The 22743-nt window shown below is 42.9% G+C and overlaps 5 protein-coding genes across 5 annotated transcripts; 3 read left to right on the top strand and 2 right to left on the bottom strand.

Annotated features, from left to right (window-relative positions):
- Window positions 1-510: 510 nt before the first annotated feature.
- LOC131205238 (group 3 secretory phospholipase A2-like) lies at window positions 511-8182 on the top strand. The gene is made up of 6 exons (XM_058197257.1): window positions 511-822; window positions 2382-2597; window positions 3094-3263; window positions 4165-4359; window positions 4717-4804; window positions 7657-8182. Exons 2-6 carry the CDS (start codon window positions 2395-2397, stop codon window positions 7757-7759), a joined length of 759 nt encoding a protein of 252 aa, XP_058053240.1. The 5' UTR covers window positions 511-822; window positions 2382-2394; the 3' UTR covers window positions 7760-8182.
- On the bottom strand, window positions 8157-9291 carry LOC131205228 (uncharacterized). The gene is made up of 3 exons (XM_058197245.1): window positions 8756-9291; window positions 8513-8659; window positions 8157-8448 (listed from the first exon to the last, which is right to left on the bottom strand). The coding sequence occupies exons 1-3, from the start codon at window positions 9289-9291 to the stop codon at window positions 8253-8255; spliced, it is 879 nt and encodes a 292-aa protein (XP_058053228.1). The 3' UTR covers window positions 8157-8252.
- Window positions 9292-11080: 1789 nt separating this feature from the next.
- On the top strand, window positions 11081-14121 carry LOC131214903 (zinc finger protein 181). Its single transcript, XM_058209242.1, has 8 exons — window positions 11081-11367; window positions 11456-12044; window positions 12102-12413; window positions 12486-12610; window positions 12675-12764; window positions 12844-12933; window positions 13001-13141; window positions 13236-14121. The coding sequence occupies exons 1-8, from the start codon at window positions 11236-11238 to the stop codon at window positions 13302-13304; spliced, it is 1548 nt and encodes a 515-aa protein (XP_058065225.1). The 5' UTR covers window positions 11081-11235; the 3' UTR covers window positions 13305-14121.
- A 677-nt stretch (window positions 14122-14798) lies between these two features.
- LOC131215396 (armadillo repeat-containing protein 2) lies at window positions 14799-18755 on the top strand. The gene is made up of 9 exons (XM_058209785.1): window positions 14799-14955; window positions 15039-15374; window positions 15768-15964; window positions 16049-16192; window positions 16381-16515; window positions 16587-16689; window positions 16753-17660; window positions 17749-18301; window positions 18592-18755. The coding sequence occupies exons 1-9, from the start codon at window positions 14799-14801 to the stop codon at window positions 18753-18755; spliced, it is 2697 nt and encodes an 898-aa protein (XP_058065768.1).
- A 238-nt stretch (window positions 18756-18993) lies between these two features.
- On the bottom strand, window positions 18994-21255 carry LOC131215398 (gustatory receptor for sugar taste 43a). Its single transcript, XM_058209786.1, has 13 exons — window positions 21099-21255; window positions 20968-21022; window positions 20678-20810; window positions 20501-20609; window positions 20357-20419; window positions 20149-20292; window positions 19950-20074; window positions 19788-19870; window positions 19628-19724; window positions 19463-19558; window positions 19336-19404; window positions 19156-19245; window positions 18994-19086 (listed from the first exon to the last, which is right to left on the bottom strand). The coding sequence occupies exons 1-13, from the start codon at window positions 21253-21255 to the stop codon at window positions 18994-18996; spliced, it is 1314 nt and encodes a 437-aa protein (XP_058065769.1).
- Window positions 21256-22743: the final 1488 nt, after the last annotated feature.

A 22743-nucleotide genomic window follows, 5' to 3' on the forward strand; every position in this document is an offset into this window, starting at 1 on the left:
ACACGTGTTCGTGAGATAGTTAAATAATGTTCATTTATTTGCAAGGAGTAGAAAACGCATCGCAAAGTATTCGTTGGAATCAAGACAAAAATAAAAAAAATTAACATACTACAAGCTCAACCCTTTCTGTAGCACGAAAGTCTTGCCTACACATAAAGGATTGATAGGATTATAACGAATCTGAGCTTCTGCATGGTGATAAAGAAAATAAGCAGATCGATTGTTTTGAAAATAAATTCTCCGTTGCCTTTTAAGCTAGAGACAGCAGGTGGAGTTGAAGCAATGAAAAACAAGCACACGGCACAACGGAGCAATCAAGCTGACGGGCGGTATAAACAAGCGTTCAAGTCTGCTTGGCCAAGCGGCATGAAAAATGTCCGTCATAGGATTGACCCAATGCCCAATCGGTATCAGCAGCCGTCCACCAGAGTTCGCGTCGCTCATCATCGCATCAGAGCGATCAGCAACACGGTCAGCTTACTTTAAGCGCGGCACCCGTTCGCATCGTCCGTTTGGCGGGCGCATCAGTTGACATTTTACCACACGGCGATTCGGTTCGGAAACGTGATCGTAGTCGGCGTCGCTTTCGACTGTTTTTCGTGGGCTAGTTGATCAATAGAATGTTCAAGTCCTCACGGCACCGCGGAGGGTGAATGATTTTGTGAGGTTCCAAATATTGTTATACTGCGTACGTCTTGCGCTTGAAACCAGCTCCAAAACGCTGCGTTGAGAGAGAAGAAGTCACGAACAATCTGTTGGTGGGACTAGCTCGTGCCATAGTGGATCCAGTTCAACAATTTAAAATAATCTTGAGTTTTTAAGGTAAGCTGGATAACGTGATGAACGGGCCATTTGTGGCATCGTGAAATGGTAGACCATCATTTTGTGTTATGGTTTTGGACGTGGCGGCATGCTAAACTGTCTATTTAATACACTCAGTGCGAGTAATGAACCGCAAACTTATTGTAGTTAACAAACGAAAGAGGAAGTAGAGTTTAATTTGAGGAAACAAAATTTGTGTGCAGCTTTAGGCCTGCGAAAGGACATAGCTTCCGTGGTAGCTTCAGTGTATCGGTTCTTGCGTTTTTGCGCCGCACGCTTGTTGTCGTAAGTGAAAAATTAGGTTTTTATTGGAGAATGAATGCGATTCATTTATGAATGTGTGACACCCAACTGGCGATTGAAGATAGCTCGAACGAGTCGGCGTGTTTGGTCGGTTCCATTGGTTCTATAGAATGCTGCGACGAAAATGGGAACGGAAAGTGGATGTTTGTGAAATAAAACGTGGTGCCACGCGCGTTATTCTCGTTCCATTGACTAAATGGGTCCCAGTACAGATGTTGCAAAATCTGTCCGGGACAAATAAACCGAAAACGGCTATAGTGCAGGTTTGAACTACGACGCATTTGCATATCTGAAACGATCACCAGGTTCGGTTAAAATGGACAGTACCAGCCATCATTTTGGGCATCAGGGATGGAACAAAGCATCCGCATATATCAAAATTTTCGACCAATTAACCTCAAGTATGTGAAATCATACCAAAGTCATCAAAACTGGAATGGTGCATGAACTTTCTGCGGCTCCTCGGCACGGTGCGGGCACGATACCGGCGATTAAGTCGCGCTTTTCAGTAGATTAGTGTACCGGTTCTGAAGGTCACTCTGATTAGCATAGATGTGCTAACGATATTGAGGCACACCTTGTCGTCGAGTTTGCCTTTGGTTTGGCAAAGCAACCATAGGAACGTATCGATGGTTCGGGGTGGGCCGGTTCACTGTTAGTTCGAGGTCATTGCCACCACGCGGCATAATAAGATGATGCTGTTCGATGGTGAGAAATTGCCGAAGAAACCGGAAAGCCAAGTTCCTCCGAAGTGGAAGGCTTTGCGTGTGGGGCAGGAACATTCTGCAGATAAATATTCATCACGCTTACGAAACTTCCACACTGTAGATAGGCACAAAAATTATGCAAAATACTTAAATATCTTTAAAAACGGCCTTTGACCAACCAGTAAGTCCGATGCATGAGCAACTTAATTTCAAATAGTTTAAAACCATAGTCTACGGTTTGGCCCGTGGCTTTGAACAGGCCGAGAAACCAAAATATTGAATGGGTCATATTTTTCTCAAACTATGTGAAAATTTCTCCGTTACATAAAATTTAGAAACAAAAAGCAACAAAACTGGAAACTAGATTTCCATTTTAAATTCTAAACGAATAAGCTTAATAAGCAATAAGCAGTACGAATAAGCGTAAATATTAAACCAAAGCTTGCGAACCCTTCGTGGCAGCGATTGATAAATATAATATTTTAAATATTGGAACTGAGGGTAATTTTATTATGTATCATCGATTTAACTTGAATTACACACAACTAGTTTTCTGGTGAAAATGGCCAATTTTCAGATGAGGCACCGGAGTTGGAGGATAAGCGGTTTCTGTTGCACCCTGTGTACAATCGTCGTGCTGCTGGCGTCAACAATCCATCTAGCCGAGTACGCAGCATGTAGCTCCGTTTTGGTGGCCGACTTCCGGATGACACGAATGGTTGAGCTGAGCAGTCGTCCTCCGTACTGCAAGGTACACTCTGATCGGTAAGTGTATTTACCTACGGGCACCAGAGAAGGTCGCCTTGAGGGTCGCCCTGTTTGTGGCTAAGAAGAGATCGAATCTTGAGTTAAAAAAAGTGATCTTGAACGGGGTTACCAGAAGTCGATGAGGTTAGGAATGCATGAAGTTCATGGCCGCCGTAATGTGTTAATGCTCCAGGCATACCGTCCAACACCTCTGGCCAGTTATTTTGATCTACTGTCGGTTTGTTTACAGAAAACCGGTTGTTGATTGGGATTTCGCTTAACGGAACCTCGTCGAAAAGGAGCAAATAAAAAACAAGAAAACAGGTGGGAATCCTATTTTGTGTCACTTTGGCATGGTTTGCTTGCCAAAAAAAAAACAGAAGAAATGTAAGAATGTTTTCGTGAAATGATCCGCACAAGAAGCAAACAAATTTGATTTTGAGGTGTTCAAAATTATTGTGTAATTGCTTTCAGTGTGACAGGCATTATTAATTCGAACGGTGCCTTCTTTCAGGGGTGACATCCAGCGAATGCTTTTGGCGTCCGATGCCAAGAAGATGCGTCAGGTGCCGAGAGAATCAGTGGTTGCTCTCGAGGAAGTATGCAGCGAAGCGAGCGGCATCTCAGGCGAACTGCAAGGCGGCCTAGGATTCATCTATCCTGGTACAAAGTGGTGCGGACCAGGTATGCGTTGTTGTTCAAAGTGCGATTTCAGCCACCAACCGAGTAGTTTTTGAGAGTGGTATACAATTCTTGTAACAGATTCTTTTCATTGCCCTCAATGTCTAACCTACTTCCAAATCGGACCAAGCAAAAAAGGTCGTAGTTGACATTTGTCATAGTTCCGGATTAACATTCCAATATATGGTACAAGTAGTTTATTTGAAAATAGGAAATAAATTGTAATAGGAAGTAAATCTAGTAAATGCTTTAATTACAAGGCTACAATAAAAATACCTTCTTGCTCGAAGATCAGCTGGTTCGCTAATCGACGTTTGCTTATGGCGGATTTTTTACTCCTTAACGTCGCGCCTTAGTTAAGATTCTTCAAGGATAGAACATCAAGTAACGTACCAAACTAGGGGACGGCAACAGATCCCTCGCAATCAAGGTTGTTCAGATCTTAGCTCACACTGTCGGCGGGTACCCACATCTTGCATTTTTTTATGCACATGATTCGATCTGTTAAACGTGATGTGGGTATTACTGTTTCTAACATTGTTTAATGGTTAGTAGAAAAAGATTCATAAAGTGGTGCAACGACGGATGCACGGATTCTGGCATATAAAGACTGACCAAAACCCTAAAAAAACTAAAATAATAGAAACAGTGGTTCATTGTGAGAACATTGCTTGAAGTGCATCTGTAGTTGTGTTGCTTTATTTTAATGTGTTTTTTTTTGCAAGATTTGGAAGAAATCATTAGTTCCGTTGTTGATCCGTCCTAAGGTGTTGCCAAAGAATCGTTAATCGTTAAGTGCTCTTACAATTCGGTCTTGACATTGCGTGTTGGGCTTGACCTTCGACGATGAAGTGTAGGAAGTGCTTTGAAGTCAAAGATCTTTTTAAAATGTTTGTATTTACAGGAAGCATTGCAGCCAATTATTCGGACGTGGGTCGATACGCAGCAGAGGATCAGTGTTGCAGGGAGCATGATCTATGCCCCAACATACTGCTGCCCGGCGAGTGCCGACGCGGTCTGTGCAATCGTGGACCCTTCACTCGTTCTCATTGCGATTGTGACGCTCGGTTTAGAAGATGCTTGCAGAACTTAAATACTGGTAGGATGGTTTAAGTTGTTACATTTCTCATCACTTGGCAATGCACAAACACCTAGAATTGCTTAGAACTTTAAGTTTGTACCGAGCTACTCGATACCCTAACTGGGTCGTATATTACAATTGATGCTAATATTGACATGGAAAAACTTGATAATCGTTCGATATAATTTTATTTCACTTCTAAAACTGTTCAGTTATGAAGTGAGCATAAGATGATTTGTTTTTTTGTCTATCTGAACAGGTTACCAAAAAAGCAAATAACAAATTATTAACAGCCAGTAAACGACAATCTTCTGTTGCTGAAATATTGCGGGACATTGATTGTTTTTTGCATTTCTTCATTGTTTCGATTCACAGAAACGGCCAACACGCTGGGTGCAATATTTTTCAATGTCGTGCAGGTGACATGCTTCGGTGAGAGACGACCATGCTCGGTCTGGCAGAGGTTAGTAGATACACGTGGCGCTTTTATCGTATACCGGGGCCGCTGATCGATTAACAGGGTTAAAGCAAGAGAAGCGCAGCCGTTTCGCATGGTGCTCGATCACAATGAGAACCGCCGAATGTCGTTCCAAAGTGACCAACTTCAAAACGAGCTGACTGGCTGAGCTGAGGAGTGTCGCAATTGCCTTCCGAGGCGCCCGGGCGATGTGATTAGCAAATAGCTTCGGTTGCGGTTTCGGTGCCGTAGTAGCGTTCAAGGGCGTTTTGGGGCCGTATTCGATTCGGACACCCAGCTGGCCGCCATTTGGGCTCTTCTCTCGGATGTGAGACGATTGCGCCGAAAGTGATGACAGCCGCGCGCCCTGATCCACCACACAGGCGACGGAGCGATAAGGGACAGGTACTTGGAAGGGCATCGAAAAGAGGGTGCCGTGAGATGAAGGTGCTGCGCGAGACTAGTTAAACGGAACGAGTCTCCACACATGTGGCCGATCTTTTAACTGCCCGCTTCGCATCGGGTGAGGTGCCTCCACTTCCAATGGCATGGGAATGTGTGACTCGTGTGAAGTCAATTTTGTGGGTCAGGAATGGGCCATTGAAGACAGCAGAGTACCATCAGAGCCACCATGGTGATCAATTCCGCCACGCCAGTTGTGGTTTTGGGGGCTTGAGTGGCGGAAACTTTTCGACCTTGACTGTGGACTTTAACCCACAGCAGCGTCACAATAATAGATTTGATAGGACAGAAAAGTCTTGCGAACCACCTTCGGTATCCTTCGTGTTTGACTGTACGGGGTTCGTTGAAGTTTATTGGTGGATTGGACAGATTGGATAGATTGTTGGATTGTTATTGGGAGAAGGGCGATTCTTGATAAAATAACGGTTAAGGGGACACTTTCAAGACGAAGAACTTTCATTAACGTAACGTTGACCAACGAAATAACAGTTTTTTGGCGCGAGTTACCATCTAAGCCGCGCTAGACAGCAACTTCGAGACGTTTGTCTTTGTTTGCTTGCGACAACTTCTCACCAATTATGGAAAAGGTTAGTTTTCTTCTTTAAATTCCAAAATGACACGGTCCCGGTCGTCTGGTCCCTGCTTCGTATTATTGTTCGGTGCACGATTCAAGCGATCTCCGAAACCACATCTCTTTCGTGTTGCTGTTGCTTCTACCTTCCTTTAAATTTTATGACCTCTATTCGAACCTCCATTGTAGGTCGAAATCAGAAGAATCTTAGTGAAATAAAAATTATATGGTAAACGAATGGTAAACTGATGGATATTCCATTACATGAAGAATATTTCCAGTGAATACACAATACTTTGGTGCGACGAGTGATTTACGAGAAATAAGTTTGAACAAATGATTTGGCTTACAATTAACTAGATCATCAAGTTGTACGAAATGCCGCACTTGAAATAAGCTGGCGCCTGTGAAAAAGGTTCATATTGTTGTTTCAAGAAAAGACACATTTTACAGTTTCAACGTTCATTGTTCATCGGCTGTTCCGCTGACCCATTTTTGTCTTTTGTTCGTGGTGAAAATGAAAACTTTTTTTTGCATTTCTAAAGCCTATTTATTCAATTTGCAACATCAAATGAAGCTACATTTTCATAAGATCAAACATTGTTTTCATCATTGTGGTGTGTTGTAGCAAGTTGCAACGGTTAGTTCGGGTGACTTCCGATCGTTGGAATCGGTTGATTTGAGTTCACATGAGCTTTATTCTAATTTATGGCATAGGCTTATGTACTTTTATATTTATTTCAAGTCACAAACATATTCGGGGATAGTCTGATAGATAGGCAATCATACGCCCCAATAAACTATATGGTACATAAATATTATATCACTTGAATATTGTGTATGTAGAAGATTAAAAAAACCTAATCCGTTAAATTTGTTGGGCTCGGTTTATGTAAAATTTTACAGAGACGATTACACAGGAAGTACTGAATGTGAAATGCAGTTTTATCGCTCCGGGACATTTCAGTTGCCGTACAGCATTGGCAAGTATGTCACGCACAATACGCTTAGGAACTCGCGATCGTTCGATACCGGCTCGAGCAATGATGTCCACAGCAGTCGTCTTAAGTTCGATTCGTTCGGTTTGATCTCACAGAACCTGTTTAAGGATCTTTTCGTACGTCCGTTGAACGGGTACACTCGCTACTTTCTAACGACAAAGTCCATTGTGTATGGTTAACAAAATCGAAGAATGTCGAGATAGTTCAGTAAAAGAATAATTAAGCAAATATTGCATTCATTCCTGTACAATTAGGTACAGCGAAGTATCACTAAAGTAGGTTGATACGTATTTTATGAGCAAAAAAGTTTAGGACCATGTTTGCATACTGCAAACCGTATACTGCTACTGAAAATGGACGTTTAGGTGATTCTGCATTGATAGAGATTATTATTGCTAAAACCTTATGAGCAATGGTTGGGAACCAGTGTCCCCAACTATTTGCATGGAAGTGATTTCTTAGCTCGATACACAAAACGTGCTGATATGAACTTAAGACACAATCGTGCTGTTGAAAAACAAAGGATCCAAAAGTCAAGTATCAAACGAACTAGGGCTTCGTGAGGCGGAAGCTGTGTGACGTGGCGGAACCCGATCTACCATATTGGCAAAATGATAGTAAGCATAATATTTTTCGTACAGGTGAAGGGAATAACAAGGGTAATGGTGATGGGTCGCTGAAATGTTGTGGAGGCTTCAATGCGTTGCTTTGTCATGTATTTTACAACCGCTTTAGACGCAAAACTCATTTCACTTTCTTGTCCAAGACTAACGCGTTTCTTTTACAAATAATTTTTGTTTCATTTCAACGGACAAACTCAAAAGAGTGGGATTCAACCAGACCGAGGCCGACGAGCTGTGTTCGAGATGGAAGTATCGGCCCAGTGAGAAGTATGTCCCAATCATGCAGCAAAAGTCCAACAAGTAGCACCCTCTTGGCCACTCAGGAATTGTACTTTGGTTTGATGAGCATTTAAGTAGCATTACTGGAGCATATGTACGAGGAGCACTACTGAATATGTACACTGAAAGTGAAACCAAAGACAGTTTCGATCGATAGCTCACTTACGGGTTCCACAAAGTAGGAGCAAAGGGCTCGGTGGAGCATAACCGAGCTTAGAATAATTGCAAAACTGTGTATTGCTATTGAAAGGGAAAATAAATTAAAGTTCGTGTGTGAGCCATATAATAGAAGTTCAATTTATTTAACTAGACAAGGCGGTAACAAATTGTGAATGCAGTTCATGTTGTGTCGTCCATCGTACTCGTTGCTGTGAGAACGTTTTATAAAACCATCAACAATGTACAGGATGTCGTAAGCCACACTTTTTAGAACCCCCAACGTAAGACAATGTACAGACGTATGCCATAAATATTTGTTTTTGTAAGAACAATTCCCTGCGTTTCTTATGAGGTTGCTGCTACGGTTTCGCCTGTTTGGTGGCTGCCCGTGCAAACAGAATGTTAAGCCAATCTATCTCGTAACGGTATTCAACCTCGGGGAAAAAGAGCTGATTAAAGCTGATATAAGGCACGTCGAACCACTGCCAACGGCGCCTGATGGAATTGTCAACCATGTACGTTTGGCAGCGATCGGCCGAGAACAGTCCGTCGTTTCTGTAACGAATCAGATTTGCACGATCAGTACGGCGCCCCGCGAACCCCGCTGGTCTAGGCTCACTTTTTGGCGACACAGTCCATCGTAGGATATTCGTACTCGAAGCAGTGGGGCTGAAATTTGGTGTATATCCATGCGACCGCGTACGAGAAGAAGGTCGAAACGTTCTGGAGACAGTGCAGGAATTCTACGTCACAGGTACAGCGCAGTCTGCCGAGGGAACGCCGAAAGAATGATATTAAAAATCAGCAATCGGAACACCTGTTTTCCTGCACCACGTATCGCTGGTTTCGAGAATACACTGACTTGGTGAAGACTTGCGGTTTGTAAGGAAGCTCTTCGTAGCGTCGATAGTCGCCCCGGTCCACTATCGTATCCGGACACTCGTCGTGGCTTTTGCAACACTGATCGATCCTGGAGAAGTACCCATTCTGTACCGTGCTACCGTCGGTTGACCAGTTGCCGGGCCCACAGTAGTACGTGAAGAACTTCAGACCACCGTGGACAGGAAACGCCGCACCGTGACCGTCATGATGCAGACTCTCGTAACCCTGGTCCTCTAGCTGATTTTGAATAGCAACGATCAGCTGCTGATCATAGTTGACGTAAGTGGGATTGCTCCACTGCGCGGTACTATTGACGATGATGTAATTCTGTAGAATAAGTGCCAATGTTTCACCGTAGCCCTCGTCCAAGGCACGGTGAAGCGCGCGCAAATGGAATCGATCGTCGCGTGGGACCGCCAGTCTGCTCCACGCGAAATCGCAGACGCTCAAAAGAAATGTACTAATTATTACCGCGTACGAACGCACCATTTCATCGCCAAACACAGACTGAACCATTCCCACGGGCGGTAAGCTACAATTAATGCGCGCTTTTTATTATAACGCCGAATTGACGCTGCCAAGGGCTGTGGCGTTTGTAGGATCGTCATTGTTGATGGCACGCCAGAAGGGAAAAGAGGCAACAACAAAACAGTGCAGCATGCGAGAGGCCTGAGTGGGTCAAAGTGAGATAGAGAGGAAGAGAAAGAAAGGGAGAGCGAGAGAGAAAGGCAAAAGGGGAGCCAAGATAGTGAGGAAGCTAGCCTTCAAACTGGAGCCATGGAGAGCAAGCTACTAACGAACGATGGGGCTGCTAGTTGACTATAGCGGAAGGTCGGATGTTGTCACACTTATCGTCATTTATGAATTAATAACTTTATCTTCACGTAGGGCTGCCGGCGTTTCGCTAAGCCTTTGGAGGCGCAGACACCCCGTGGGGTGCGACAGCCACCGAAGGCACGGTTAACGGCTGCTGTGCCATGGCCCTCGTTTGATGCGATCGCTGGATTGCGGTACTATTCACTATCGGTTGACGCCAAAAGAGTGAGCCCATTGATGGATTATTCATTACCATCGACGCCATGAGCCAAGCCGGGGATGCAGAATGAGTTTCTCTATTTGTTCGCACGACGGTCACAGATACTTCAGCGAGCCCGTCCCCAGGCCGGTCGGTTTTGTTTGAACAATAAACAGAACGCCACAACACAGGCGCAGTAGTGGCTGTAGTGGAGAAACTTGTCGCTCTTCCGCGGATCTCCTAGCGCCGAAGAAGCGGGCTTAGACTACAAACATTTCGTCGCACTAGCTAAAAACTCCATGAATTATTTGCAAACGGAATGAGTTTACATTAAACAGCTTCTCAGTTTGCATTTGACCTTGGCCCATTCTAGCCATCCGCAGCCAGCTTAGCAAGCGGTATGTTGAGGGCTACCAAGGCACCGGTGCAAAGAATAAAGCGGTAGAAATCTGTTTAAAATTTATGGTATACACTTATTTGTTAAAGAAGTTGACGCGAAACAATGGGCTTCAATATTTTGGAGCTTGCATTACAAAATGAATGTCAAGAAATTAAACTAAGTCGCTCGCATTACGTTATGCGATCATACAAAACCCTCAAAGGATAATCAATCTGCAAAAAACATCAGAAAGAAAGGGAAGAAAAAGTTCCATTACAAAATGAATTCTTACAATATTGCAACAAATAAAAATGAATTGGTAAATAAATTTACCACGTTCTTACCTACAGGAATCAGAAGACCCTGTAAGTAAGCTTATTAGTTAGCCATTACTGAGTTTTCGATATACTCGTTTCGAAGGACTGGATGAAACCTACTATTAAATATATTTTTCCAGCTTTCTGGATTAATGCAAATCAAACTACTGTACATGTACCCAGTCCATCGTAATTGTACACTCCACGGGCCATGGAAATACTTACATACAATTGCAAGTAAGAAAAGCTCAAAATTACAAAATAGCGGTACATTCAAATCCACCAAACATAAACGTATTTCCTGTTATGTTGTGCCTGAAATATTTCATCGCATCATTGTACGTCGTAGCTTATCGTTTCGAACGATCGGTTCAACAAAACCACCACCGACTGTCATGGAAACGTCAGGAAGAAACGATAATTTCACGACGCCTGCCATGTTTGCATATTTCGTGTGATAAAAGTTTTTCTTTTTGTTTACATCTAAAAAAAGGATAAATTTGTCGTTCTAGTGCTGTAATTGTGGTGCGTGGTACTATTGAAAGTTTACATCAATAGATTATTGCTTCAACAGCATTGTGTAGTGAAATTTCGTTATGCTAGAGTTTGACCGTCACTAGAGCAGGACGTGAGGGCGTGTGTGGAAGTTTTTGTATCGCGTCCGAACAATTTTGGCGCAGGAATCTCGCGAACAAACAATAGAGTGTTTCATTGATTGCTTGTAAAAACGAGTCCAGTAGTACATCACAATGGATCCTGTCCTTATTAAAAACATTGAACTGGACAAAATTTGTCGTATTTGTCTAGCAGTGAAAAAAGAAATGCGCCCCTTGTTTGGCGAAATGGTCGCTGAGATGTTGATGGAAATATCTAAGATACAGGTTAGTAGAACGTGAAGTTCGCAGCCCGATCAGTCGATTACTTTGGGCTCTGTGGTAACGAGGTTTAACGGTTTCTTCACTACCTCAGATTGAAGACAGCGATGGATGGCCAGATAAAATTTGTATACAGTGCATACACCAAGTGAGTCGTTGCCATGCTTTCAAGACGAGAGTGGAAAAGTCCGACACTGCTCTAAGGCAGTACATAAAGGGTATCACGGTTTTGGAGGATATGAATGCAGTCAAACATACTGTAGGTCATGTGGACTTGCCAAAGATGAGCCTCAGCCCACCAAAAATCCAACAATTAGCTCCGGCACCAGTAGCGTCACATCTACATGAGCTCAATCTCCAGCGGGCAGACGTACCGTCCATTCAACAGGAAGCTCAAGCTGTCCCGCCAACCATGATACTGACTAGCGCACAGCTTATAAATGCCGGTGCGCAAATCATAAACGCCGGGCACATTATAACGACGGCGACGGGTCAGCAAATCCTACAGACAACTCCCCAGTACCAAGCTACGCCGATTGGACAGTTTATACATGGCCCGAACAATACTGTTCAAATGATAACGCACGGCGGACATCCGGTATTGCAAATTCAGCGAACAGCGGACGATCGATGTGAGATCATTGTGCAGCCGGATCTGTCCGAAGCACAGTACTTGGACAATGGTAAGCAACGTAAGCACATGGTTAATTGCATGAAGAATAACTAACGTCTCTTTGCAGTGTCCTCTTTACCAATGATGGTAACGACGCCAACCACCGCCACAGCAATACCCACCGAGCAGCTACAAGCACAACAGTTGCATGCACTTACCGGGCACCACCAGGAGCACCAGCAACTTCATTTGGAGGAAAGCGAAACACAGACACAAGTGCACCAGAAGCTTGAAGATGAGATGGAGTGCGTGCTAGTGGACGATGAAACTGTTGAAACGGATGAAATCATCGAAGAAGACGGTGGCACCGATGGAGCCGAAGTGGAATATTACCCGCAATCGGAGTGTGATGAATCGGAAGACTCGGAAAAACCGCTGGGTACGGGCCATGGCAGAAGCACTCGTTGTTGCTATCCACTTATGTTTGTTTTTGTCTAAATTTTCCTACTAGAATATGTAACGTATCAACCAACATCTCCCAGCCCTGGAACCTTCATGTGTAATCTTTGTCATAAGGAGTTCAATCAGCCAAAATGGTTGCAAAAGCACATGTCCCAACACTCCAACTGGATCAAGGTATTCAAAATTACTGCGGAGGGATAATTTTTTTGCTAACATTCCCAATACTTCCTCTCAATAGGCCAATTGTAAAAAGCAACCGGAATGTGAAGTTTGTGGTAAAAGTTTCCGCGGTCCCGGAATGCTACGTATGCATATGAAAACGCATGAGGCATGTATCAGCAGTACCAGCTAGTGCTTGAGTGTTTAACGTTACTCACAATAAGCGTTGCTTTTCCTTTGAATTGCAGAAGGTCAACAAAATCCCAACATGCAGCATTTGCCAAACAGAGTTCAAATCGAAATCCATTCTTTATAGGCATCGGCAAACCCATTTCGAGGTAAGTCGCACAATGATTCTGTCTAGTAAGAAACAAAAAAAAGGGCAATTTTTGGATGATATTTCAGAAAAATTTTGAATGTACGATGTGCGACAAAAAGTTTAGCTCCAAATATCAGTTAAACATCCACGAGCAGCGTCACAAAAAGCAGAAAACACACACATGTCCACATTGCGATAAGTCCTTTTTCACAGAGATGGAATTGTCGGTAAGACTGTATGCATAGTGGTTGCAAGAACCCAAATGCTCTCATTGATTGTTTCTGAATGATTAATATCATGCCTTCTTCTTTGTAATTCTAGAATCACATTAAACAACATTTGGGGATTAAGGTGAAGCAGAGTAAAAAGAAGCTACCAAATCGTAGTTAATCGTAAAAAGTTTCCATGCCGGATATACTGATGTGACTTATTGCCTAAAGTATAAACACTATTGGGACAAATATCATGATGTATTGATGGTACGAAAGAAAAGGAGATAGTGAAAGAGAAGGAGAAACATCCTAGCTGATAAACGAGAATATAGTAGCCATAATTAGAGCTTATCGAACAGGTTTCGAGTTCTGCAGCTATCGGTAAAGATTTCCAAATGCAATGCTCCTCGTTGCGAGCCTTTCGTTTCGTGCTGGAGAGACGTAGATTACTTTTCTTTAAATTTCAAAACATTATACCAATATCTTTTGTGTACTATAGGATGTAATCTACTGCTCTTTCTCTACCTCATTTTCTATCGATTCCGGTTGGTGCAATGGATAGGCTCTCCAATGATCATCATTCGGGGCCAACGTAGATTTTTAGATACATTTCCTGCAGTGCTGGAGCGATATTGGAGCGATAAATACCAAACACTACTATGTACTGTTCGCGCACTACTCGCCGATGTTTTCTGACTTATTCAACTCAATTTCATTTTATTGCTTATCAAAAGCTACACTATATCGACTAGCAAAACGTGAAGTAAGGCAAATTGTTTTAGTTCGGAATTTCGAATATAATATTATTAATTATTGGGTTCTTCGACAGAAAAGCAAGCTTTTGGTTGAAGTTTAACGGCGTAGTTGTTTAGTATAAATATATTTCATATTTTATTTGAGCGAATCAAAAGCCGCTTTTAAGTTTGATTCCGTAGTAGGATGGGAGTATTGCGAGATGGAATATTTATGGACCAGACAGGTAACTTCTGTATATAGTCGTCTGCTGCTAAATGAAAGTACGTTTCGAAATAAACACCGAAGTCTTAACACAAAGAGTGACAGCTTCTATTTTTTTACGTATCACACCCATGGCCGGAAAGTAATTTCGGGAAAAGTAAGAAATTTCAGCTGGGGAGTGATGTTTGTCTTGCGCAAACCTTGTTTTGTGCAGTTTGCGATGCTAGGTTGAATTGTAATGAATTGGAACCCAGTCTGGTGACGCATCATACCTTTGGGTGGGTTGCATCTCAACGGATCTAGCTTTTTTCTCATTGTTGTGTGTCTATTGCTAAATTCGTAATAGAACATTGAACTCAGTTGGCTTTCTGTTGATAAACCGTAGCCGTGGCAACCAAACATAGCGTTAGCGCATGCTTTGTAAAATTCAATGCATGCCCTTCTATCGACCGCGCGTTTTAAACAATCGTGTCCTTGGCGATGTTGAGGGCTGAACATTACTTTTACCGGTATGCTGAAGCAAGGAATATGCGTATCTTCACATAACTTTCAAACACTTCCCAGTAAAATATAGTATTACGAATCCAAGGTTATTGTTATTTTGTTGGCAATAGGTGAGAACTCGAATTAATTTGAGCCGGTTTCAAAATTTTCACGGAGTGTTGTAGCCAGTGCGCCCACGTGTATACCAACAGTCAGTTATTCTAGGTCTGTAATGGATAACCTATCGCCTCCACCGGGCCTTCACCGAAGTGGCAGCACCGAAAGTGACGATTTCTCCATTGTACCTCAGCGGCCCAGGGTCGCCGGACGATTAATTCGTAAGACAAGTGCTGAGATAGTGAGTGAAGCGAAGAGTATGTTGGCTGGAGGTTTGTGCTTCGTTCCATTTTCTAAACCTGCAAAAGTGCTGCAGTGAAACTTTCACCTTTGTTTCTATTTGCATGCATCCAAGGAGGAACACGGTTAGTTTCGGCGAGGAGACCGATCACGCCACGTGAACCGAAGAGGCAACTCTATGGACGAGTGGCCCCGCCGGGGCGCCCTCCAAGTGCGATCAACTTGAAGTACCTCCAGCAACAGGAATCTCGTGCATTACCCTTACTGGAGCCCTTGCACACTAGTGGACCCACGGCCAGTTGTAGTTTTTCCCGTTCGGAATCGGTAGATTCGATTGATTATAACGGCACCACTGGTGATACAGCGGTCCTTAGCACTACCGTTAAAAGACGCGAAAAACTTCCAGCCATTATTCATATTCCCCACAAAGGAGCAAATTCACTGGAAAACAGTAAGTACGATCGATAGCATTGTGGGAGAGAAGTTTGAATTGAAGGATCAGCATGCTTAAATGAGCTGCGAAAGGGTCATTCGGGTCACTAAAGGTACAGGTCGCTGGTGCATAATTGTGTGAGACACGCGACGTGCCGATGTCGAAATAACTTCATAAAAATCGATATAAAACATTTTTCAATCGAAGCGTCGAATCGAATGAGATGTATTAAAAAAATGTTTTATGTTTCAAAAGAAAAATAAACACAAATACTCTAGCACTTCAAGTTGAAACTGTAGCACGCCATCACGCGAGAAAAGCATAACATATTTAAAAAAACTTTTAATATATGTTATCCCGTTTTCTTTTATTTTCTACACATATGTTCATTCTTTTCACACATTGAAATAGCGGCAGTTGTTGGGAGTTCAAATGAAGATAAATCAACATACCATAAACCGGTTGCGGAATCTAAAAAAACGGCACCGTTAGTTGCTAGCACTGATAGCATTGTTAAGAATCATCCATTGAAGCGAATGGCCGCTCAATCGGCGGATGACAAATCGCCCAAAGTTGAGACCACTGAGCCACACAAAGGAAAAGAGAAGGTTGGTTGGTACAGCACATAGTTCTTAGGATTAGAAAAAGAAAATAGCTTTTATTTTAATACATTTGAGTTTACATTTTCGCAGAACACCTTACAAAATCAGGCCAAGCTGCTCAGACGCAGTAATGAGGTGCTGGTGCAAACTTCGACAGAATCGTTGCTGGAAATGCTGAAAGCCCACGCAGGCTTGAAGGAGTGCACCGAGAGTGACATCGTCCATATCAGCGCGGTATGAGAAATGATTTGGATCCCAAAGAATATTTTTGCCAATTCCAATCTGATTCAATACCTACTACGATTTAGTGTTTTCTGATACTAACGACTTGTAGGATTTATGGTCGAAATCAAAGCAGCTTATAAGAAATACCGTGCATGTAAAAGCTTCTTCTTGTTTCAATTTCTTTCCATTGATCACAGATTCTAGATGAACTATTCGTAAGAGTTAAAGGATCAAAAGGTAGCTGGCGCGGTGCCGTTTTGGGTGCACTGTACGGCTTGGTGGAAGCGTCTTCCCCAAAGATTCTACTGTCGGTCGCCTGCGTGGTTTTGGCGGTGAGCTGTATCCTAATGCAAGCCAACTATGTTTACCTGTGCAATACTAACATTGTTTCCTACATTTCCAGATGAATGTTACCGGCAGCAATCTTACCGGGGCCTGTAAGCTCGTCTTCAAGATTGCTCGAAATGAGCATAATGATGATTTGTTTATGGGCAGTGAAGTACCAGGTAAGGGCGAGATTCAATGTGCCGCAAACGCTCTTATGCAGCCGAATCATCATTTGATTGTAGAACTTTTGGTGGATGGACTCGGACGAGCGTCACCAATTGACGACTCGGAGGCGTGTATTTATGGATACGGTGCAGTGCGGTTTCTTGCTGGATCTGCAAACGCGTCAAACGTTGAGGATAAGCGTGATCAATGCACAAATGACGACACTGCTTTGCAGCGATCCCTTGCTGTCCGTCTCGCAAACCATGGCCTCGGTCAGCTTATGGTGTTACACCTGAAAATGATCAACGAAGCCGCGTCAAGCAAAAGTCTTACTGGTGCACCGTTACACGCGTTATTTCAACTGTCTGGAGCTTTGCGGACCCTGGCCGATACCTTTTCCACGTTGCAAATGAATGATGATAAACTGTCGGATCGTCGTCCATACTCGGGCGAGGCTGATGTAGTAGATGACATGGCGCAGATCGACCAGGCGGTCCCATTGTTGGTGCGGGCAGCCGAAATGTGTATCAACGAGCTTGAAGTGCAGGCTAACATCATCCGCACGCTGAGTGTTTTGTCGGAGCGTTCGGAATGCTGCGAGCAGTTGGCGGAAACCGCACCTCGGCTAGGAATCCTGCTCGGCTCGGTAACCCAAACTAGTTCGACTGTGGAAAAAGGTCTGGCCACCGTCAACCGGTTGGGGTACATTCTTGGCAATGTTATGGCCCGCTGGGACGCGGCGCGTGTGCAATTTTACAACTGTGACGTATCCTGCGACGCCCTGTTGGCGTGCTTGGATTACTACGCGAATAAGAGCTTCACGTGGAAGAACCAAATGGGAGACTCAATCGTGAACGTGCTGACGAAGCTAATTCGCATCGTAGCAAACATGTGCGTCAATGGAGATGTTGGGTATGGTATGAGCAAGCGTTCACCATTGGGTGAAATTCTTTTAAGCGTACTACTCAAAGTAAGGGATCATAAGGTAAGATGAACGACGGCGCTTCTACGTTTTTATTGTTCGATCATCAGCACGGGGCACGGACTTCTAAGCTTTTTTTGTTCGTTTACAGACAGCAGAGATGGAAGAACTACTGTTTGCAACTCTTGGAGCGTTGCACAACTTGTCCTACTATTATGAGGTTAACGACACACAGGCAACACTCCTCGTTATTCCTGGCAGCATTTGCGAGCGCTTGAAAGACATTTGTGGAACATTGTGTAGCATTTTGGACAGTGACTACAATCCTGCGCGATCGGAGGTTGCACGAGTTCTCGGCAACATGACTAGAAGTAGCTTGGTGCGGCAAGTGTTTGGCGAGGAAAATGGGCTGAAGATACTGAAAGGATGTCTTACTTCGGGTGACGACGAGCTTATCGTTACGTCCTGCGGCGTGTTGGTGAACATTCTTGGTGATTGGGGCCAACGGGGACCGTTCCAGGAGATCGATGGCCCATCGATCGTACGGCGTATTTTACGGCGGGGCGTCACCAATCGTGACTGGATTATGGCAGCGATTGCATCGCAGGCAATTTGGAACTATTTGAACGATACTGGTGATATTCTGCAGATGCTGACAAAGTCGGAGATCGATTTGATAAGCGGTGATTTGGCCGAAGGACTCGGTAAGGAATTCCTTTTTTTTTGTTTGCTTTTCACGTGGTGTTCAAAGGTTCCCGAATTCAAACTATTGAAAATTCATAGAATTGTGCAAGCGGTTCTTACTTACTTATTGTAGTTGTATTATTGCTTACTAAAAGACGATACACAAATCATATAAGAAATTTAGTTAACAATCATTTTCATGGACACTCTCTCTATTCTTTGGATCACTATATTATATTTAATGAATATTTTAATATTAACGCCTATTTAATAATCACCGTTTTTTCACACTGTTTCTCTCTATCTAAAGATGAAGAAAGCCTGTTCCATGCTAATGAACCCGATCATTTTTGGGAAGATTTTGCACCAGTTGCCACTGACCTGCTCGAACGGTTACAATTCTGCATTTCCGAGGGAAACTCTATTTGTGAAACATCTGAAGATGAAGCAACAGACGGTGCTAGATACGGTTGACAGAAGTAGTGCATGGTTTGCAGTACTATAAAATTTAATACATAAAAATACATTGAATTAAAGCCTTAAATAATGAATAAAGCATTATTGTTAAAAAAGTGTAAGTTCTCAACATTGTGATTTTTTTCTATATTGTATATGTTAAATGCGTTACATCAGGTTTGGTTTGCTCCTGTGATCTATACTTTCGATTGTTTCTTTTCTACTGTTGGCCAATGTAATATGCTTTCTCATTAATTTAGTTTGATACTTTTCCGGGTACTGTCGAATGATCATCAGCTTCTTTAAACTGTATCAGAATGACCAAATAAGTAGCAATCGCTCCACAGTACTGAAATGAAAGTTCGACATGTAAATTTCCTCGTTTTGTTCTGTTGTTTACGTTTGATTTGATGCTCACAGAGGTGATGATACGGCGATCGATTGTGCAAAGACCACAGGCGGTAAACGAGAAGTTGCTGCCAACTAGCTGTTGCCAAAACATATTTATCTGAAATATTGTGTGTATCGTTGAATTTGTGCTATTTTTACTAAACTAAACATTCAGTATTTTACACAAAAATAAAAGCGGTTTACGTACACTTTCGGCCACATCAGGATCTTTACAAGAGCGTCTTAAGCTGCTGATTATGGTTATAGTTCTGTTGGACTGTAAATAAAACCCGGTTAAGTGTTTGGCTAGGTGTGAAGGAAGTTTGAAAGCGCACCTCAACATTAGTTATGTGGCATGGTTCGATCGTAAGAAGAAATCGGAAGATGTGGATAAACAGCCACAGAGCCTGAATCCATGCAAATACGGCGTCCTAGAAGTGAAAGATAGTTGAATGTTTGAACCGTAAAATCCGAACGCGCTGCCGAACATCTCAAAGTACCTTGTCTCCAACAAGCTCTACCATCAAAAAGTACGAAGTGGCTACTAAATGCAATAGACAGGAACCGAGTACCGCTAGCAGTGCAATCCCAAAAGTTCTTTGAACAAACAGATAAATGGTGAACCCTCAAAAACCACTAGCTAAAAACCGTGCTGCTTACTTTGAGACGAGCACAATGGCGTAGGAAAGTGAAGCGTGTATTTCCGCTAGATCGGCGATGATTCTTCTTGGTGAACAGTTGCGCTGCCTTTGAATTCCTAGAATTGAAAATGCGTGCATTTTCCGCCGTAATAAGTTGCAGTACAGAACAGGCAGATCCTACGCGACAATTACCGTGGACAACATTGGCAACACCCCTGCGGAAGGTGATGTCCACAGGGACACTTTTCGTTGCGTCCAGATTCATTGTGGCGATGGGAGAAATATCTATATGTGGCACTTTGTTGACTGCAATAGCTGACGTTGGACAACAAATAAGAAAAGGAATCCTACGGATGTAACCGTACCGTAAAATGGCTTACACTGAGGAAACATTTCGTAGAGAGCCAGATTTAAGTCGCGATAGCGACTGCCGATGCCAAGGGCTGCTTGGGCAAACAGTACGTGGAACATCATCAATATGTAATACAGACAGTAGAAGGGAAAATATCCCAGCACATTGGCACCTGTGGGGCAGAAAGAAAAAGACGTTCGGACACCAACAACATTTTGGTAGTACAATTTGCTCACTGGAATCGCTGTACTCATTTTTTATCTTGTCGGCGATTCTGTACCACACCCAAATATCTAGTGCTTTAAGAGAGTGGAAAGATTAAAAAAACTGGGAATAAAGTAAGGACACCTGGTGTGAAAGTTCGGCGTTGATAACCTTACACAGAGCTCCTGTTATGATGAAACTAACCAACCCGAGCATAAGAATGCCCTTATGTTTTTGCCTGGAGCGAACGAGCCCACTCGTGTAGTGAGCCAGCATTTCATCCGCCTGAAATGGACGATGGGATGGCGTAGCTGCGAGGTAGTAACGTTGGAAAAACTATCATCAACGCTTACCTCCGTTAGTCTTTGGTTCAACTCTCGCACGAATTGTAGGCCCCAGATGCCACTGAGCGTACCGCAGATGCACGCCGACACCACGACCGATACGTCCAAAATGGTGACCACTTTCGAGGTGGCAGTTTTCATTCTGAAAACAAAACTTTGCGGATCGTTTTTATTCTAGACAACATTTGTTAAAGACTTCTTAAGGCTCTCTTGGTCTTTCAACATCACCTCGCCAAGAAAAGTAAAATATTTAAGAAACCATGACACAATTGTCGTATGGTGCTACCGCATTTACTCACCGTATGGGCTTTTTGGATGTCACATCGAAAAATATCCCTTTGTACGTGAGGCCGGCTTGGATTGATTGAAGAAGACCATGGAAAATGTATATTATATGGGGTTTGTCTATCTGTTTCACTACTATAGTTACCCAAACAAAACACTAGGGACAAACTGTACACCATCAGCAGCACGTTGCGTTTGTAATCCACTATTTGACCCTTCGAGGTACGCTTGATGACGTACGGAGCTAGACCAAACATTCGGCTGACGTAGAACACAATTTTCGTTGGTTCCGATATTTCCATATTTGCTCCTTGGCTGTGGTCTTTGTTCCGTACGGCGAGGATAAACTGCAACTGGGAACTGTCCACTCCATAGCGGAGCCTTTTTATACGGATAAGTGAACTGGTACACAGGTAAGCATCTGGTGGTTATTTATTAGCCCATGTACCACCGGCAACCAGCTGCGGACTGCAAATCAAACTGTTTACACTCGTTTGACAAGGGGTTACAACTATCTGTTATCAATTGGCCTGTTGGTGCAGCACTTGGGGGGCATAGGGGGGCTTTTAAATGATTGAAGCCATTTTTATGGTGTGACCCACGGCACTTGCTAATGGTCTGTGGTGCAAGATGCAATCCTAAGGGTGGCGGTCTGGAGTTGTTGATTTTATAACCGGATATTAATCCTGCTTGCACCGGAACAGGACCCATCGACAGGATGTTTGAAATGGCGGGCCAGAAAGAATGACCCACGATTTGGACAACGATACAAAACAGATTGAATATATTGACAAAACCAACATGGTTTAATAGTGTATTTACGTTGCATTAGTTAGGAAGTTTCTATTGATAAATAGCTTTGACTCTTTGAGGAACAGACTTGATCAGGTTGTTAATGAAGATTCTAGGTATCGATGCCCAACAATTATTAATTTGATCAAGGAATGGATCTTTGTGAAACACTTTTGGATTACTTCTGAGATTCACGATCTTTTGAGGGTTTTCGATTCAGTAAAGATCCGAATACTGAGTTGGCCAGCGGATTAGCTCCAAACCATTTTAGCAGGTCACGTATTTGGGGCTATTTGCTTGCTAAAAAATTCATTCTCTGGGCATATTTCATTTGGCGTGAGGCAATATAACACCTTTCAAGATATTATGGTACATTAACCATGGACGACGGTTCCAACGATTCGTAGAATCGGGTCTAAGCTATAGGCCTGATAACAGACCTGTCCGCTTGTTATCATAGCAGAAACCAAAGAATGTTTTAAAATGAAGCATGGTCGTAGTGGTCCCAAACAAGGAGCAAAGATGTACTTATAAAAGGCTTTAAAATAAGTTCTTGTATATTATCAGTTACTCTAAGCTATTTCATGGTGATTTTGTGATATTGTTTTCTTTTCTAATGATGTTTGTAGCATTTCCTCTTATCGAGCATAATTACTAAAACATTTATCATTGATTTTTTCCTCTTATTTTGGTTCATGGAAATGGATAATCAACATTTATGCACATGACAGTGATTATGTGGTAACTATACGATGTTAGAGTATTTGCAAGAATGGGAAAAAAGGGTCAGCCAAAAGGCCAAAAGGTAGGATGTGTTCAAAAATGGTTAAAAGACGTAAACTACGGGCGACAATTGCAACATAAAACAAGCTTTTCTGGAGGTTTTTTACAAACTGTAAAAAGTCGAAATGGAACATTAAAACAATCTGTACTTGTACTGGGTGTACTTTCAATGAAATCTAAGCTGGGGTTAAATTGCACCCGAACAAGGCATGGCC

The sequence above is a fragment of the Anopheles bellator genome, chromosome 1 (genome assembly GCF_943735745.2).
Source record: "Anopheles bellator chromosome 1, idAnoBellAS_SP24_06.2, whole genome shotgun sequence".
NCBI classification, from domain to species: Eukaryota; Metazoa; Arthropoda; class Insecta; order Diptera; family Culicidae; genus Anopheles; species Anopheles bellator.

Coding starts and splice junctions, on each gene's coding strand:
- LOC131215396 (XM_058209785.1), top strand. CDS start 14,799: ATGGATAACCTATCGCCTCCACCGGGCCTTCACCGAAGTGGCAGCACC. Junction 14,956..15,038: donor GAAGAGTATGTTGGCTGGAG/GTTTGTGCTTCG, acceptor CATGCATCCAAG/GAGGAACACGGTTAGTTTCG. Junction 15,965..16,048: donor CACACAAAGGAAAAGAGAAG/GTTGGTTGGTAC, acceptor ACATTTTCGCAG/AACACCTTACAAAATCAGGC.
- LOC131205228 (XM_058197245.1), bottom strand. CDS start 9,291: ATGGTTCAGTCTGTGTTTGGCGATGAAATGGTGCGTTCGTACGCGGTA. Junction 8,660..8,755: donor AAACCGCAAGTCTTCACCAA/GTCAGTGTATTC, acceptor TTCCCTCGGCAG/ACTGCGCTGTACCTGTGACG. Junction 8,449..8,512: donor ATGGACTGTGTCGCCAAAAA/GTGAGCCTAGAC, acceptor GATTCGTTACAG/AAACGACGGACTGTTCTCGG.
- LOC131214903 (XM_058209242.1), top strand. CDS start 11,236: ATGGATCCTGTCCTTATTAAAAACATTGAACTGGACAAAATTTGTCGT. Junction 12,611..12,674: donor AACACTCCAACTGGATCAAG/GTATTCAAAATT, acceptor TCCTCTCAATAG/GCCAATTGTAAAAAGCAACC. Junction 12,765..12,843: donor TGCATATGAAAACGCATGAG/GCATGTATCAGC, acceptor TTTGAATTGCAG/AAGGTCAACAAAATCCCAAC.
- LOC131205238 (XM_058197257.1), top strand. CDS start 2,395: ATGGCCAATTTTCAGATGAGGCACCGGAGTTGGAGGATAAGCGGTTTC. Junction 2,598..3,093: donor TGCAAGGTACACTCTGATCG/GTAAGTGTATTT, acceptor GCCTTCTTTCAG/GGGTGACATCCAGCGAATGC. Junction 3,264..4,164: donor TACAAAGTGGTGCGGACCAG/GTATGCGTTGTT, acceptor TTGTATTTACAG/GAAGCATTGCAGCCAATTAT.
- LOC131215398 (XM_058209786.1), bottom strand. CDS start 21,255: ATGGAAATATCGGAACCAACGAAAATTGTGTTCTACGTCAGCCGAATG. Junction 19,559..19,627: donor TAGAGCTTGTTGGAGACAAG/GTACTTTGAGAT, acceptor TTTCACTTCTAG/GACGCCGTATTTGCATGGAT. Junction 19,246..19,335: donor ATCCTGATGTGGCCGAAAGT/GTACGTAAACCG, acceptor ACAATATTTCAG/ATAAATATGTTTTGGCAACA.